Raw genomic sequence first — 16,496 nt, 5'->3', positions numbered from 1 at the left:
TGAGTTACTGCACACCATCTGTGACATTTTTGTGGAATTAATTTCTCATGTAAGGGTATCACTGTTCAAAAAAAAGTATATATATATATATATATATATATATATATATATATATATATATATATATATATATATATATATATATATATATATATATATATATATATATATATATATATATATATATATATGTGGTATACCAAGTACCTTGGTATACCACAAGCCAATGGCAACCTCGAACTGGCAACAAGGAAAGCGGCTACGGCCAAATACCTCCAGCGAGTGAGGCAAGTCCTAAGAAGCCAGCTCAATGGCAAGAATAAGACCCGGGCAATAAACAGCTATGCCCTGCCAGTGATCAGATACCCTGCAGGAATAATAAGGTGGCCAAAGGAAGAGATTCAGACCACGGACGTTAAGACCCGAAAGCTCCTAACCATGCATGGAGGGTTCCATCCCAAATCCAGCACCCCGAGACTGTACGCAAGCCGAAAGGAAGGAGGCCGGGGACTAGTGAGTGTGAGAGCCACTGTCCAGGATGAAACATCCAAGCTCCATGAATACATCAAGGAGAAGGCTCCAACGGATGACGTACTCAGAGAATGTCTCAGACAATGGGGAACAGAAGATGAGGCGCTGGAAGAGGGACCATCATGGAAGGACAAGCCCCTACACGGGATGTACCACCGGACCATAACTGAAGTGGCTGATCTCAAGAAGTCCTATCAGTGGCTAGAGAGGGCTGGCCTGAAGGACAGCACAGAGGCACTCATCCTGGCTGCTCAGGAACAGGCATTGAGCACCAGAGCCATCGATGCCCAGATATACCACACCAGACAAGACCCAAGGTGTAGGTTGTGCAAAGAGGCACCTGAGACGATCCAACACATAACTGCAGGGTGTAAGATGCTGGCAGGGAAAGCCTACATGGAACGCCATAACCAGGTTGCTGGCATAGTCTACCGAAACATCTGTGCGGAGTATGGACTGGAAACCCCAAGGTCAAAATGGGAAACACCTCCGAAGGTGGTGGAGAATGACAGAGTGAAGATCCTGTGGGACTTCCAGATCCAGACTGACAAGATGGTAATGGCGAACCAACCAGATATCGTGATCATAGATAAAGGGCAGAGGAAAGCCGTTGTAGTGGATGTAGCGGTCCCAAGTGATGGAAACATCAGGAAGAAGGAACACGAGAAACTCGAGAAATACCAAGGGCTCAGAGAGGAGCTGCAGAGAGCCTGGAAGGGAAAGGCTACAGTCGTCGTGCCTGTGGTGGTTGGAGCACTCGGGGCAGTGACCCCCAAACTAGATGAGTGGTTGCAACAGGTCCCGGGAACAACATCGGACATCTCAGTCCAGAAATGTGTAGTGATGGGAACAGCAAGGATACTGCGCAAAACTCTCAAGCTTCCTGGCCTCTGGTAGAGGACCCAAGCTGAATGAGGGACGGACACCACCCGAGGGGTGAGATGAGTTAAGATTAAGATTAAGATTAAGAAAACCTTTATTAGTCTCGCAATGGAGAAATTCCAGATTCACAGCAGCAAAGTTATGAAAGGAAGAAGTAGAACAACAAAAAATAGGAGCTGCTGGAAAGGCAGCCACTCTCGCGGCGCCATTTTGAAGTCAAAATAACAAAAATAACACAAGACAACACATAGTTATATTATAAAATGTTCCCAAAAACATGGCCTGTGCAGTTCATAAATGTTATGATCTCAATCTTTTGAGTCGAAAAACTTTCATCAACGTTAATACTACAGCTTCACCATACACTAAGCGCTTCTCTTAAAGTGCACTTAAAAATGTCCTTTTTCGTAAGAAGAGACAACAGGAAGACAAGCGCTTTCTTCGCTGTCTCCAGTCTTGCCCGATCTGCTCTGGTTGGAGGAATCCGGGCAGCCCGCTCATGTAAACAGAAATTTGACCCGGCGCACAGGTTTTGGGTTTCGCCCTCCTCGTAGACCCACTGATGACACTTGATCCGGCCCTGCTTTGGGAACAGGGGGCTTATCTGATGCCTCACAAAAGGGCCCCTCTTTCTCCACATCTCCATAACAGTGCACATCTGGTGCCTCTGCAGGGAGTGATGGTCCTTTCTATGAGAGAAAGAGAGAGAAGACGGGTGGGCGTTGGGAGTGGGGGGGGGGGTGTTGGGAATGTTTTTTTTTTAAAGCAGCTCTGTTTCCTCAGCCATCCAATTACACAAATGACAGAGGACGCGGGGCTGTCCAAAGGGGCTAAAGTTTCAGTCGCCTAACATCTGGATTGAGTTAGAGAATGTCCGCGGATACATGATCGCAGTGAGTTTACGTTCTCAATTTGAAGGATCTGGAACATCTTGTGTAGCCTGTCCTCAGCATACACAGTAACACACTGTGGTAAGGAGTGGTGCACAGTAACACGTATTGGGCAACAGGGAGCAATGATGACCTGATGTGATGTAAAAAAAAGTTATTCAACAGGGCAGATCTGGGCAATGTACGCCCGGGGGCGGGGGGCAAATCTGCCCCGCCCACAGCCTCTGACTGGTCCTCATCCTCACAGTAACCCACGAAGTCAAAATAAAACATCAAATATTCAATGCTTTTATTTTGAAAGTGGTGCTTTTATTTTATAGGTGGATGCCGGTAGAAGCGAGGGAGTGAGCAAGAGGTACAAATTGTTTTCTGCCGTTTTTGCCGTGTTAGAATCCATTGTGTCTGTCCTCAACGTTCCACCGTGTGGCCCCTCCCTCTGTTCTGTTTTTGGTTGCCTTTCCCCGAATTCAGCGTGGGGCGTATCCCCAATCATTGCACCTGTGTCACTGACACACCTGCCAGTCTTCACCCCGTCAATCACACGCTCCACTACAGCATAAAGGCCAGTCTGAAGAGCTACCGGTTGCCATTTTATCACCGAACTTGCCTGTCATCATCGCTGCTGCCCAGCTCTTGCGACCAGCCCCTCCGCCGGCACACATTGGTTTGGTTTCTCTGACTGCCATTCGCTTCCTGCCTCCTGAACGTGGCCCTCTCCCCTGACAAGAAACCTGTAAGGAGTTCATTGTGTCTACCCGTGGGTCCTTTGCATGTCTTCAGCTTAGTTTAACACAACGTAGCTATATTTTTTTACAATATTTTTTTAATAGCGCTGGTGGATAAGAGGGCCCAGAATTAAAACTACACCCAAAGAAGTCCAATTTAATGTAATGTTATTGTAATTTTGACAATTATTATTGGTATCCATTAATTGAAAAATAAATTACATACAGGTAAAGGGACAACAGGGGGCAGCACTGCCACACCCCTTGTTTGTATTTTCAATTTAGTCGGTTTCGCTTTTGACACTAGATGTAGCTGTTGCCATGATTTTCATGCCCGCACAACGGACGCGCAACAGGTCAAGTACGACACAATATCCCCCCGTCACAGTTTAAAAAAAAATCATATATTTTACAAATTCGTTCAGCCACCACTTTTTTGCGGGGGGAGGGTATCCTGCTAATCATGCTACCATTGCAACATATTGACGGCAGTTCGATGGGTCGTTTTCTTCCCTGAGAAAAGAAAATATTAAAACTAATATGCACAGTTCACTTCCCAATCGTCTGGAAACGTATACAAATGGTGCTTACGTCATTCTACTCTTCTATAATCCCCTCCTACTGTCCCTGTTGGTGACATCACGGCGGCTGAGGACGCGTATAAAAAGGTGGTTGAGAAGCCGCTGATACCATTGGAGGCACGAAGGAGGGACAAAAAGCACTTGACCGCCTCCTGCACGACACTCTTCTTCGAAACCAAGTCCAACATGTGCAAAATGACCATCGTCCACCTGGGAGTGATCATTTATGCCATTTGTTTATCAACACAGGTAGGCTTGCATTTATATTGTTTTTTTGTTTGTTGGTTTGTGTGTGATGCTTAAGTATTGCTGTCATCATATGTGGCATAGCCTTAGAGATCGGAAAGTATCTAAAAAAAAAAGTCCTGATGGGACGAAAACCTGAATTGATTTCCCAATGCTGAATGAATGCTAATTAGATTATGATAAAGATGCCGCTTCTACAGATTAGTTTTACTTTGCTGCCCTGACGCCGAAGACTTGATGATTCGGATGCTGTGTGACACCCGCCCCTGTGCAAATGTGGCGAGAGCATCTCAAGTTACTTTGGGTGTCAGAAGAAACCTGACACACGCGTGTGGGCTAATTATTTGAAACTGTTGAGGCTTTATTAGCTCAAAGATTGTTTACATCGGTTTGGAATATATTTTGAAAAGCATTTGAATGTTGTTCCTCGAATGACTCTTCTGATTTAGAGCAGGGGTGTGGCACCTTTCGCAAATGGTTACGTGAATTTGTAGTTGTATTTTTTTGTATCCAGTGATATTTTATTTTTGAGGGGGGGAGGTTAGTGTTGAGAATGTGTGGTGGACGTGTTCAAATACTGATTCAATAGGTCCCACCGCCACTTTGAACAGTAAATATTTGTACATGGGGTATGATAAAATTGAATTCAATATGGTATATCTGTCATTTATATTATGCCACAATCCAAAGGGCCACCAAAGCTCAAACTATGAAAATGAATTCAATAAAAAAAAAACGCACACACAAATCTTCAGCAACATCAAACCCCATTTATACCTGCCATGAATGTTTCATAAGACGATTTGATACGGCTCTACATAAATCTCCATTGCAGATTCAAGGACGGTACACTTTAAAATGTAACAATTCAGTTTTATTAATCCAAACTGATTTTCAAATTCCACTTGTTTTTTTCCCACAACCCTAATACATAAACGCATATACTGTATGTTAAAAGCATCTATTTGTCTTAATCCTGGTTCCAGGTGGTCTCCCAGAACACCACAGTCGCCAGCACAGGAATGACTTCCACCTCCAACAACAGCATGACCACCATGGCCACAGACGTGTACAGCGGCTCGACCAATTCCACCTCCTCCCCCACTGGAACAGGCCTGTCGCTGCACACCTCCGCCTGTTCCTCCGCCCTGCTCCTCGTCGGGGCGGCCTCTTTTTTGCAGAGCCTTTCTTGAAAGCTGCCCATTCGCAAAGAACCCACCTGCTCCGGCTGGACCCCCCCACCCACCATCATCACAACCCTGCACCAGATGAACCGAAATGAACACCTAAGTAATATTCCTAATCGAAATGTGTAATCAAGAAATGGGCGGGTGGGACTTACGGCAGGCTGATTTCCTCAGTCCCCCTTTTTTGCACGACATAAAAAAATGCACCTGGCTTCTCTTTGGCCTTTCCAGTGCCACACTGAAGATGCTCTGCGCTGCACTTAATGTCACGTGTTAAAATTGTGGACCACTTGGTTTATTCTGTGGCTTCAACCCCACCAGGCTATCAATACTCCAATGGCTTTTGGCTCTAAAGTGTAAGATTCTATCTAGGATTTAATAACTGCATGAGCCAAATGAGTTGGTTCCCCTTTTGATTTGGCGCCTTCATCTTTAAAATGTCGCTTGTATGTAGCACTTACTCTGATGCGGGCCTCGTCCTTCTCGCCTTGTCATTTTTAAGAGTTGTGGTCTTTGTAAAATTAACCCCCTCACACACACACCACTCCTTTTCCAGGCTTACCCAGGAAATGACTGACCACATGGGTGGGGTTAATGTTCGATTCCCCTTTAAAAGCCTATTTTTTGTACAAAATAAAATGTCCTGTGTATGAGTTTGATTTATGAATTATGTACAATAAATTGTTGAAAGAACAAGGTTTCACTTTTCTGGCCCCATTGTCAAATAATTCTTGACCTGCGATTGGCTGGCAAATAGTCCAGGGTCGTACATTGCCTCTTACTCAAAATCTGCTGCAGAGACTAATGAGGATCAGTCTTATATAACAATGATGGTTGGGTGGACTACTGCTTTGACTCCCAATCATAGGAACCATTTCACAAATGCTGTAGCCCTCCATAGTATTGAATTGGTTATTTGCACATAATGATGGCCGCCACAGCTGCTTTCATAGGCTGTGGAGCCGTCTTGGCCATCACGAAAGTGGCTGCCAGGCAGTCTAGACTGCCAGCTGGTGGACTGTAAAGCCAGAGATGGACTTGGCATTCCATGAAAGCACCATTGATCTCTTTTGGACCAGAGCCAGAGTGCATCCAACAATTGCTATGGTATTTTGGGAATACAGGCATAGTCTAAACAAATTAGCAAGGGCCTTGTCCGTGTCCAACTTTATGACGACCTTCATTGTGTCACAGCAGAAACAAATCTGTTTGGTCATTGAGTCTGAAGGTTAAATGTGCTTGTAAAAGGTTGGAAGAGAATTTAAAGAACTTCACTGTACCAAAAATTCCGTTGTGTGTTTAACACTAAAACGTGTGCTTTGCTTGTGTATTTTTTTCTTTTTAAAGACCAAAGTGAAAGGAAAGATGCAGTGTTAAACAGTTATTAGATCACAGGATGTGATTACCACTAAAAACTGTTGGGTCAAACATAAATTGATTTATTTTTAACCCAGCCGCTGGATTATTTTTGCACCAATCCAGGTCCTGAAGTAACAAAGCGCCCTCAGACCATCACACTATCACCATCATGTTTGACTGTGATCATGATTTTCCTTTCATTGAATGGAGTCCTAGTTTTACACCAGACGAAACGAGCCGCGCAACTTACAAAAAGTCCACCTTTTAATTTGTCAAATCACAGATTATTTTTCCAAAGTTTCTGCGGATCATCAAGATTATTTTTAGAAAATGTGAGCTGAGCCTCCTTTGTCGCTCACTTGTGGACACTCATCATTGGCACACCCCGATGGCCTCTCAAAACGTACAACTTCAAACTAGTCAGTGCGAAGCCCTGCTAACAAACATAACTGAACTCTCGATTATTTTTGGAAACAAAGTTGTGGAATACATTTCCATTTCCATTTTTTAAATGGAAAACAGTCTTGGTTCAAATGTGCATTTCTCTGCCCTCCCACACAGACGCGTAATTGAAATGAAATTAAGAAGGCCTATAAAAATTGCTCTTTCTTTTAATAACTCGATAGAAGTTGACAGAGTCAGCACGTTAAAACATGTCAGATGTGGTATAGTGGACACTGCGATGGCAGAGCGAGGTGCGTGGTGTTCGGAAATGCCTCAGCACCAGTAAAGCCGTCCGTCATGACTCATTATCCCACCCTTTTGTCTGTCAATCCTCTGTGCACTATTCACCTCTGCACAACACCGCCAGTCTATTAAACATCCTTTTTCTGGATCCTTCCTATTTCAACTGTTAGCTCTGTGTTGTCCCCCCCGCCCAAAAAAAAGTGGCATCCCAAAGTTGTTAATGTACTGTCCTTCAGTTGTCCTGTTTGAGTGAAAATGTATTTTTCCCCTTTCCTGATCTAAATTCTGAAAGCATTAATTGATGGTCGGATATTTGCCTGCAGAATTTTCTTGCAGCAAGTCCTCCAGGTCCTGGAGTACTATAGCAGCCCCAAACCATTGCACTTTCACCATCAGATGATGATTTTTAAAAGTTTTGGTTTATTCAAGCCAAAGACCAAGAAAGTAAGCAGTATTCCTTGAAAAACATTCCATCGTTGGTCAATTAGGGTTGACCACGAAAGCAACAACAATCACATGAAGCATTTCACGGCAAACCTCTGTAGGCTGATGCAGCATATTGATACATTTCCTGTTAGACAATCAGTTCAGTTTCTTTTTTGCTCTGCTCCCCCCCCCCCCCCCCCCCCGAGATGACTACCAGAGATGACTATATCCTCATTGACCAGTGTGACTAACAGACAGTCATCCCTCTTGACGTGATGCGCAACACCCCCCAAAAAACTATTTAATCATTGAGTGTCGCAATGAATTATTCAGGCTGTTGCCATGGTAATAAAGACAATGTCAACACGCGTGTCCACATGTAAACTTCAGTCTCCTTATACCTACAAAGTTGTGAAAAGTGATCTAGGAGACTATTTAAACATGTCACAGTTTATAAATGTGGGCAGTTGTGGAGTTGTCGTTTCAAACTTCACCGACATCTGTAAATGAAGACTACGGCAACTATTTCTCTATTTCCAATTAAATTAAATTTCTAATACCATATGGTCCAAACCGGAATTTATCATTGGTTGGATTTCTAGAATTTTATCTGTAGACTTCAGGTAAAGTTTGCTTGTGAGGCTCGTGAATAATTCAGTTTGCAGTGTCACATGTCTGAGGTGACTCACAATACCTAATGTAAAGACAAGTGTTTAATTTCCCCAGAGGAGTTCACGCTGTGTCACAAAACTATTCCAAGTTAAGACATGTGAAAACACCGCGACAGGCATGCCAGGTTTTGTGTTTTAAAGAAGTTGACCTCCTTGTCATCATTTAAATGTCCACCCCAGCAGACCCAAATTCTTTCAAATGCCTTCATGCTCCTGTGATGTCACATATGTCGACTGTGGCCATTCACACACATTTAAATCCTTGCAAACCAAATAATTCGCACATTTGCAAGGCCACCCTCCCGTGGCAAACAACAACCACCATCACTTTCTTTGAAACGAGAGTCTACCGAGCTTCAAAAGAGGGGCTTTCGGTATCATTGGTATAGTAAATGAGAGGTGAGGCTAGGATAAGGACAGTTGAATGCTCTTTCCTGCCAGATGGCCTCCTGCACTTCCTTTTTGGCCCTGCGAGTTGCTGTACCGACGACAGCTTAAGTGGATCAGCTCCAATATAAGTTGTTTAGTTTGGTTTCGGTCGTCACAAGTGCCTCGACAATCAGACGGCAATTAGTTTGCTCATTTGCCGGCTTCGGTTTCAGGGATTCCAATCTGGGGTTGCCGTGGAAACCAAACAAAGGAAACAACCAGTCATGGAAAGCTGCTTATAATGGCCCTTGTCAAGTCACACTGTGAATTTATGATTTTTCTTTGTTTTTGTTTGTTTGTTTTCGCCTCTTCCACTGTCAATAGTAAACACAAGGGTTTCATAGAAATATGGAATGAATATTGACTCTGCCATGAGTGACGCTCTCCCTTTTGTGGGCTTTGTTTGGCCTGTTTAACACGTCAGGAGTGAGCTCAAAGAGCTAACCTGATTTCATAAGCAAATCAGGTTGGGTCCCCGATTTAGCGCACCGATGTCCCTCTTGCTGTCCATGGCAACCAAACTGAAGGGACCGCAGAGAGCGACAGCATAACTAGGACATCCCCCACCGCCACCCCCTTTGGTCCCCACTTTCGCAGAACCCTTCCATCCCTTTCTAACCTTTAGGAAGGACACCTGATGCTGTGCAGTAGCACCTGTTTGTTGCATGGCAATAACCTCCGCTCGCGTGGGGGGTGCGCTGAAAGAAAGCCACATGAGAAGGCAGTGCCTTACGCTGCACATGAATAATACTGTACACAATGACTGGCCATCTGCTTGATGCATCAACCTTTTTTTGGGGTCTAAACTGCATTCAGCTGTCAACAACACCCAAACAAAAAAAGGCACAGTCCTTGCTATTTATGAAACATGGAGTGTTCCTCACACATAAAAAAATAATGAAAAAGAGGAAGCGCACTTTAAATTCTAAGGACAGCACTTTTTTACATATATTCTGTATGAAATAAACTCAATCAAAACGCTGTGCTCAAAGTTGTTGCTAAAATGGTCTTATCTCATTTGCAGCTTGACTCACTGCCCACCTGCCCAACACAGCCTCCACTCCTTCCACCACTTCAACAGCAGGCACTGACATTTCTATCACAGAATTGGCTCATTTTCACTGTCTGCACATCCATCCATCCATTTTCCGGACCGCTTTATCCTCACTAGGGTCGCGGGGGGTGCTGGAGCCTATCCCAGTAGGCAGGGGACACCCTGAATCGGTTTCCAGCCAATCGCAGGGCACACAGAGACAAACAACCATCCACGCTCACATTCACACCTAGGGACAATTTTAGAGTGTTCAATCAGCCTGCCACACATGTTTTTGGAATGTGGGAGGTACCCGGAGAAAACCCACGCAGGCCCGGGGGGAACATGCAAACTCCACACAGGGAGGCCAGAGCTGGAATTGAACCCGGTACCTCTGCACTGTGAAGTCGATGTGCTAACCACTGGACTACCGGGCCGCCTCACTGTCTGCACATCTAACGTGAAATGTAGGGCAAATGTAGTTGGGCTTGGAATAAAGTCTGCCTTAAATAAACTGCAAAGATTAAGAAGTAGACTACTTCTTAACACAGTATAGTATAATAGGGCTTCATTTTAACTAGCCGGCTTAATGCTCCAACCTAACAAAGAGGTTGCTTTCGCATTGCACTGTCAGTAAAGCAGGATTCTATTTTTGTGAACATCAGTCAGGGGTAATAATTCATTAGGCATGCCCACTGTAATGAGCCTGTGCAGACAAACCCTGTTTCCAGTGTGTCCTCTTTCCCCTGGGAGCTGTGATCATAATGACAGCAGTGTGTCTTGCTTGGTTTGTGCTGAATCGACTCATTAGAATAACCAGATAGTGATTGGTCAATTAGTGCCCTCTCCTGTCTTTCTCTCTCTATTTTTCGTTTAGGGTCGTGTATCATTCGGGATATGACATGTGTACTGTAAACGGGAATATAGGATTTTTATTTACATCCCATTTTAATGTCATTGTTTTATTTTATTTTTCAATTTTTTATGGTTATTGTGCATTTTTACGTTGTTTTTTAAAAACTTTTTTGTACTGACTCTTGTGTGAATCCAGTACATTGAACAGGTGTTACCGAGTGGTGGTGACGTCATTAATTGGAATATTCGCTTCAACTAATATAATAAATTAAGATTGTGGTGCACCCAGAAGATAGCGGGAGCACTCTTGTGTTAGGTGTTGGGTTATTTATTTAATAACACGGTTACTCACGCTAGCACAACAATTTAAAGTTTAAATTGTTGTGTTTTTGTCTCATCTGTGACGGAAGGAAAACCAGTACCCAGTGGTGGTGACGTCAAGACAAATCTCGCGACCCCATTGGTCAGAATACCTGCATCGAGAAACGTGATTCGCTGCTGCTGGGAGGTGAAAGGTTGTAATGTAATGTAATGTAGCCACCTAGCTAGCAAAAACAATGTTTCGATGTTTGTTTTTACCACGTTTACTCCCGCTATAGCGTAATTTCACACTCGTTCGAGCAGTTCAATTATACCCGGTTAATTTTTGACCGTACAACATTTGTCTTGACGTTCTTTCTCACTTTGAAGGGAGGACTTTATGCTGCCGGATCGCAAACTGTCCCGTGTCTTCCTCCAGGCAGGCTTATGTGTCAAAAACTGACCTTGTAGCTACTGTCAGTTGAAGGACGGTTTAAGGTTCTGTCCTTAGCAATGGCACACACCAGGCTGCTCCCCTTATTCAGAATCGCAACTGCAAGTTCGACCCAAACGCGAGCCGCCTGGGGTGGACGGTGCCTCCGAAAACATGTCAGCACTTCAGCTTCGCGAGCGCAGAGCTGCATGTCTGCCTGGGTCATCGACCAGTTTGGCACGAACGAAATGCTCAGGTACTCTGAAGACATCCCAGTGCCCACGATCACTTCGTCCAGCCAGGTGATGATCCAAGTGCACGCTGCCAGTCTCAACCCTTTGGATGTGTCAATGAGAGGTAAGCGGTCAGTTCACTAAACAGCACGTAGATAGCAGTTCTTCTTGTTAAGCATCACATGAATTTCTTAATTTCAGCCGGGTATGGAGCGAAGTTGCTCAAGCTACGAAAGGACCCATTTTCCACAATGAACGATGGTAGTGGTTTTCCTCTGATCCTGGGTCGAGATGTGTCTGGTGTTGTCGTGGACTGCGGATCTGAGGTTGCACACTTTGTTCCAGGAGATGAGGTACATGGTGGTTTCCACTGACTAGGCATTTGACTTTTGGATGCTTCAAATGTTTTAAAAAATGGCAGGTTGCTGTTGGACCTCCAATTTCTTCCATCAGTTGATCTTCGATTTGTACCACTCATTTGGATCATAGTTTGACTTTGAGTGAAAAGTTACAATCCTGTGGTCAATTTTTTTGTGGGGGATGAAGAAAGTTATGAAAGGATAGACTTGGTCAAAAATACCATATTACGTTTTATGATAATATTCCACTCATCAATAATGTAGAATGTGATAATATCATTTTGTGCGTGGATTAGCATCCCTGTGCGGGGAGTAATTCACTTATGAGTATTCCATGCGAAGCGAATGTACAATACAATTATGCGCAAATGTTCTTTCTGTAATCTTGTTACGTCATCATAGAATTATTTCTATGGATGACTAATGAACTTTCAGTGTAAACTGATGAATGATATTTAAAGGTACAGCGGTTTGAAATTTCAAAGCGATTGTGCTTCAGGTTTGGGCTGCTGTTCCTCCGTGGAAACAAGGCAGTCTGGCAGAATTTGTCAATCTGACCGAGTTTGAGGTGAGTGCTTGGCTGCGCGTTATTTTCAAGTGATTCCGCGAGCCGTTGAGAATGCACTGACGTTTGATGATCTCTTAAAGGTGTCCCACAAGCCGAAATGTTTGAGTCACATGGAGGCGGCATCCATCCCCTACGTAGCCAGCACTGCGCTGTCTGCACTCGTTAATGCGGGTGGTCTTTGCAGAGACAGTTCCTTGAATAAAAGGCAAGCTCAACTCAGTCAAAGAATTGCTGCTTTTAATCATGTTTTAAAAACGAGATCAACTTGTCAATGAATGCCGAGTTCTCAATTGCTCACATTTCTTTCACCAGTCACCATTGAACTTTTTTTTTTTTTTAGAGTTTTGATTACTGGAGGCTCAGGAGGCGTTGGGACGTTTGCAATTCAGGTGAATTGTCACAAGTTCCGATTCTGGGCTTGTGTGTGTGTGTGTGTGTCTGTGATGATTTCAGTGTTTTCTTTCTTTCTGTGGTGACAGTTGGCAAAGGCCTGGGGTGCCCACGTTACAGTCACTTGCTCTCAGAACGCAGAGGGCCTCGTCAGAGGGCTCGGAGCCGACGAGGTGGTGGACTACACTGCGGAAGATGCGGTGGACCATCTCGAAATGATGGAGAGGTGCATGACATTGCTCTTATTGCGGGGGGGAAAAAGAAAAGCAAATGGGTATTAACTATTGAATAGCATTGCAAATAGTAGCATAGTGTTCCTATTTAAGTGCCTTAATGTACCCTGCTGACATCTCACAGTCAACTGCATGCGCCACACTTTTCCACCTAGTTTTTCTAGTTTCCACGGATACCAAGGCTTAAGGCCAGAGTGCACAATGAGTCAAGCCCGGTTGAAGCTTTGAAGATGAAACAAATGAGCATCGTCGTGGCATTTTTTTCCCCAGCAATGCAAATTGAAAAGAAACTTCTCATGTTATTGTCGTGCATTGCCAGATTTGACGTGATTTTGGACGGCGTGGGCGGGGACACTGAGGAGTGGGCGGTGGGTTTGCTCAAACCCTGGTCTGGGGCGAAGTACGTCACGCTGGTAACCCCTTTGCTCTTCAAAACGGATTCTCTCGGCCTGGTGGATGGACTCGTTGATGCCGGATCCAACCTGGGCACCAAAGTCATTCAGGTAGCATTTTCAGATAACAAAAAAACGAATCCAAACTCTTAACCGAAGCCAAACGTCTCACCGAATACTGACATGAAACTTTGTTGGATGTATTGGACGTAGAACTGTCTTAAGTCCACTTCCGTTAGTCAGTACTGGTCTAGCGGAATATATGAGGAAGCGACAGTCGGAAGTGGGGGCGTTAGTGTGTGGGCGGCGAGCATGCGCCTAGTGCTGAAGCAGCAGTATGCTGTTTGTGCAGATTGCACACAAATGTTAACCCAACCCCCCCCCCCCCCCCCCCCCCGACCCCTCCAACCCACCCCCTCCCAGCAAATAGCAGTGTTTGTGTGTTTCTTGCCAAGCCTCCCGGCCCCTTTTGTCTATGGCAGGAACCAGCCGGACAGTTCAGAGGGCCTTAGCCACAGTGGTCACACCCTCACTACACAGCTCCTCTCATAAGAGCAACGGCTGAGCCCTCTACTGTCACCTATTGGAAGCACTGGAATCAAATAGACTGCGTGAAAAAAAATATAGCTATTTTTTACACATTATAATGTAAGATAATGATTTTCGATGCCCGGGGGGCATGTTCTACACCCAGACCCAAAGTTTGGGAAAGGCTTGGATAAAGGAACTGCTAACCAGAGCCTGAATGTCATCAGCATGGAATGTTTACAATATATATTGCTAAACCCCAAAAAAATTGGGCCTTAAATTGAACCTTGGGGTTCTCCATACATAACAATGAAATTCCACAGATAAACTACACAAATGTTTGCATGAATTACCATTCAAAGAAGAACTTTAAGAGGACAAAAGGCATCAGTATATACAATGTCACTGTTTGGAGATGATTTTTTATGAACAACAGTCTCAGGTACACACAGGAGCCTCTTCATCTAGTGCTTTATTACTCCAGTTGGGTTCACCACGTTGAATTAACAGAGGGATATTGACCACTGTGAATAGATGGCCACATTGTGTGTGTGGGGATGCTGTCCAGGATGGGCCCAGAAATACACCGGCCGCTCTGGAAAATTAACATATCCTCCTGAAATTGCTGATGAGCACCCTGCCCCTGATTATTATATTTCTCTTTGTTCATATTCTTCTTGTCTATTTAATCTCTTTATGCTAGTGTCGACAACACCTTGACTTTTCATTACTGCCTTCACTTTGTTCCCCTTTCCAGAATATAATATCAAATGGCATCTTCTACCGCTGGGGGTTCTACGCTCCAGATGGGCCCGCCTTGGACGAGGTCAGCATGCTGGTAGATACCGGGAAGGTACTGTATTGCTACACAAACGATTCGAAACATCAACCAAAGCATCCAATTCAAATCGGAATTGAGCATTGTAATGCAGATCAGAGATAAAACAAGGATTCCATAAATTCCTGCTCTCCCAGCAGCTTTGTTTTTGAGTGCGCTTGACATTCCTGCTGTGCTGGTGGGTTGGCGTCCGATGGAATCAGGCGCTGGGAGAAGCTGAATGGATTTTTACACAGTGCTGAGCAACTATTCGTACAGGCCTTTTGTCCTGGGGGCTTAAAACAAGCAGCTGATATGGACCAGTGGTGGGAAGCTATGGATACACACACACCTACACACACTCCCAAAGTGCCGCTATCAGTCAGAAGTGTTTCCAGTGTGACACGGCCGCTCTCGCCATTCATTGTTAATAACGAGAGATGCTGACCAGAATAACAGGCCTGACCTGCTCAGGATTGTCCAGCCTCATCACATTCTATACCCCCCCCCCCCCCCTCACATTTCCCACATTGGAAGCCAGGGAATTCTGACAATTTGTTCATGTTGACTAAATACAAAATGTGGAATTCTGCATATTATAATTGTTTCTTTTTCAAGCAGCCGCTGTCGAAATGATTCGTAGATTGTCTGATTGAAAAACGCTATTTAGATGCCGTTTCAACTATGCGAATTAAAATAAACACCACACCTGATATCGACACTGCTTTTTTTTCCCTCTCTCGGAAAACTATTTCCTGTTGGGCCAGTTTGTAACTGTAATAACCTTTCCTACGACTTCTGACAATATGAGATTCCCCCTAATCTTTATATTCTACTCAAAAGTTGTGCTGATCTCAAATCCAGTGGGATGCTTCACTGCCATCTTCCGTGATCTGTTAATTTCATGCACCCTGTAACCTGATCACATGACAAGCTGTCCACTGTAGTAAACACTGTCCCTGAAAGGGTTCATTCAAAATTATGATTTACATTATAATCCGTAACATTGCTTGTCAAGAGTTATGAACTTGGAAATGTCTGCATAAGATGAATGTAATCATCGTTCGGATTCGCTCAACCGCTTCCTGTGTTTTCTCCGGCATGCTTGTGAGGATAGATTTTGCCAGTGGTGGAGGCCCAGTTCACATTCAGCCAGGTCCCTCAGGCTTTCCAGAAGTTGGAGTGCGGCCACGCCAGAGGCAAGACGGTCATCAGCGTGACCGAGGAGCAAGATGGGGAGGAGCAAGACATGCGCCAGAACGCGGCGCAGGAAACGGTAACGCAAAGCTAGCTCCAGCGCAGAGAGAATGAAGCTATGCCGATTCTTCTCCGTACAACCTCACATTGCAAACGCCAAAGAGACGAGATACACTTTGAAAAATGGAACCCTCAACACTTCTTGAAGACTGTATATAACAAGATGCCTGAAAGAGTGCTTACCTATAATGATGACGTTGCTTTGGTTACCAAGACCAGAGCCTCTAAAAATGGCTAAAAAGATAATGCAATGGTGTCATTGCGTAGGCTCACTTCAGGAGTGAGTGTGAAAAGCAAACATCCTGTGTTGACAATTTTTGAGGGCACTCACAATTTTTTTCTTTAGGTCACTATAAACATTTATTTGGAGGCTCTAGATTATTATTATAGTGCATGCTTGTGATTGTCCTGTAAAAAGTATTTTCGTAGTGATTTTGTTGTTATCATGCGGGCTCGATTAAATTAAAAGTCCATACAAGGTGAG

At 44.3% G+C, this 16,496-nt stretch overlaps 1 protein-coding gene across 1 annotated transcript; it reads left to right on the top strand.

Moving 5' to 3' along the window:
* Positions 1-11,315: 11,315 nt before the first annotated feature.
* Positions 11,316-16,495, top strand: LOC127592414 (reticulon-4-interacting protein 1 homolog, mitochondrial-like). The gene is made up of 9 exons (XM_052053161.1): positions 11,316-11,592; positions 11,670-11,821; positions 12,327-12,395; positions 12,476-12,600; positions 12,736-12,784; positions 12,875-13,011; positions 13,338-13,521; positions 14,696-14,791; positions 15,873-16,495. The coding sequence occupies exons 1-9, from the start codon at positions 11,316-11,318 to the stop codon at positions 16,044-16,046; spliced, it is 1,263 nt and encodes a 420-aa protein (XP_051909121.1). The 3' UTR covers positions 16,047-16,495.
* The last annotated feature ends 1 nt before the right edge of the window (position 16,496 follows it).

The sequence above is a fragment of the Hippocampus zosterae genome, chromosome 19 (genome assembly GCF_025434085.1).
Source record: "Hippocampus zosterae strain Florida chromosome 19, ASM2543408v3, whole genome shotgun sequence".
In the NCBI taxonomy this organism is placed as follows: domain Eukaryota; kingdom Metazoa; phylum Chordata; class Actinopteri; order Syngnathiformes; family Syngnathidae; genus Hippocampus; species Hippocampus zosterae.
The sequence above is the reverse complement of the archived record's forward strand: the minus strand, read 5'-3'. Positions and strand labels throughout refer to the sequence as shown.

Excerpts from the sequence above, each read along its gene's own strand:
- LOC127592414 (XM_052053161.1), top strand. The coding sequence starts at position 11,316 with ATGGCACACACCAGGCTGCTCCCCTTATTCAGAATCGCAACTGCAAGT. Across the intron at positions 11,593-11,669 it reads TTTGGATGTGTCAATGAGAG|CCGGGTATGGAGCGAAGTTG; the intron begins GTAAGCGGTCAG and ends TCTTAATTTCAG. Across the intron at positions 13,522-14,695 it reads TGGGCACCAAAGTCATTCAG|AATATAATATCAAATGGCAT; the intron begins GTAGCATTTTCA and ends TCCCCTTTCCAG.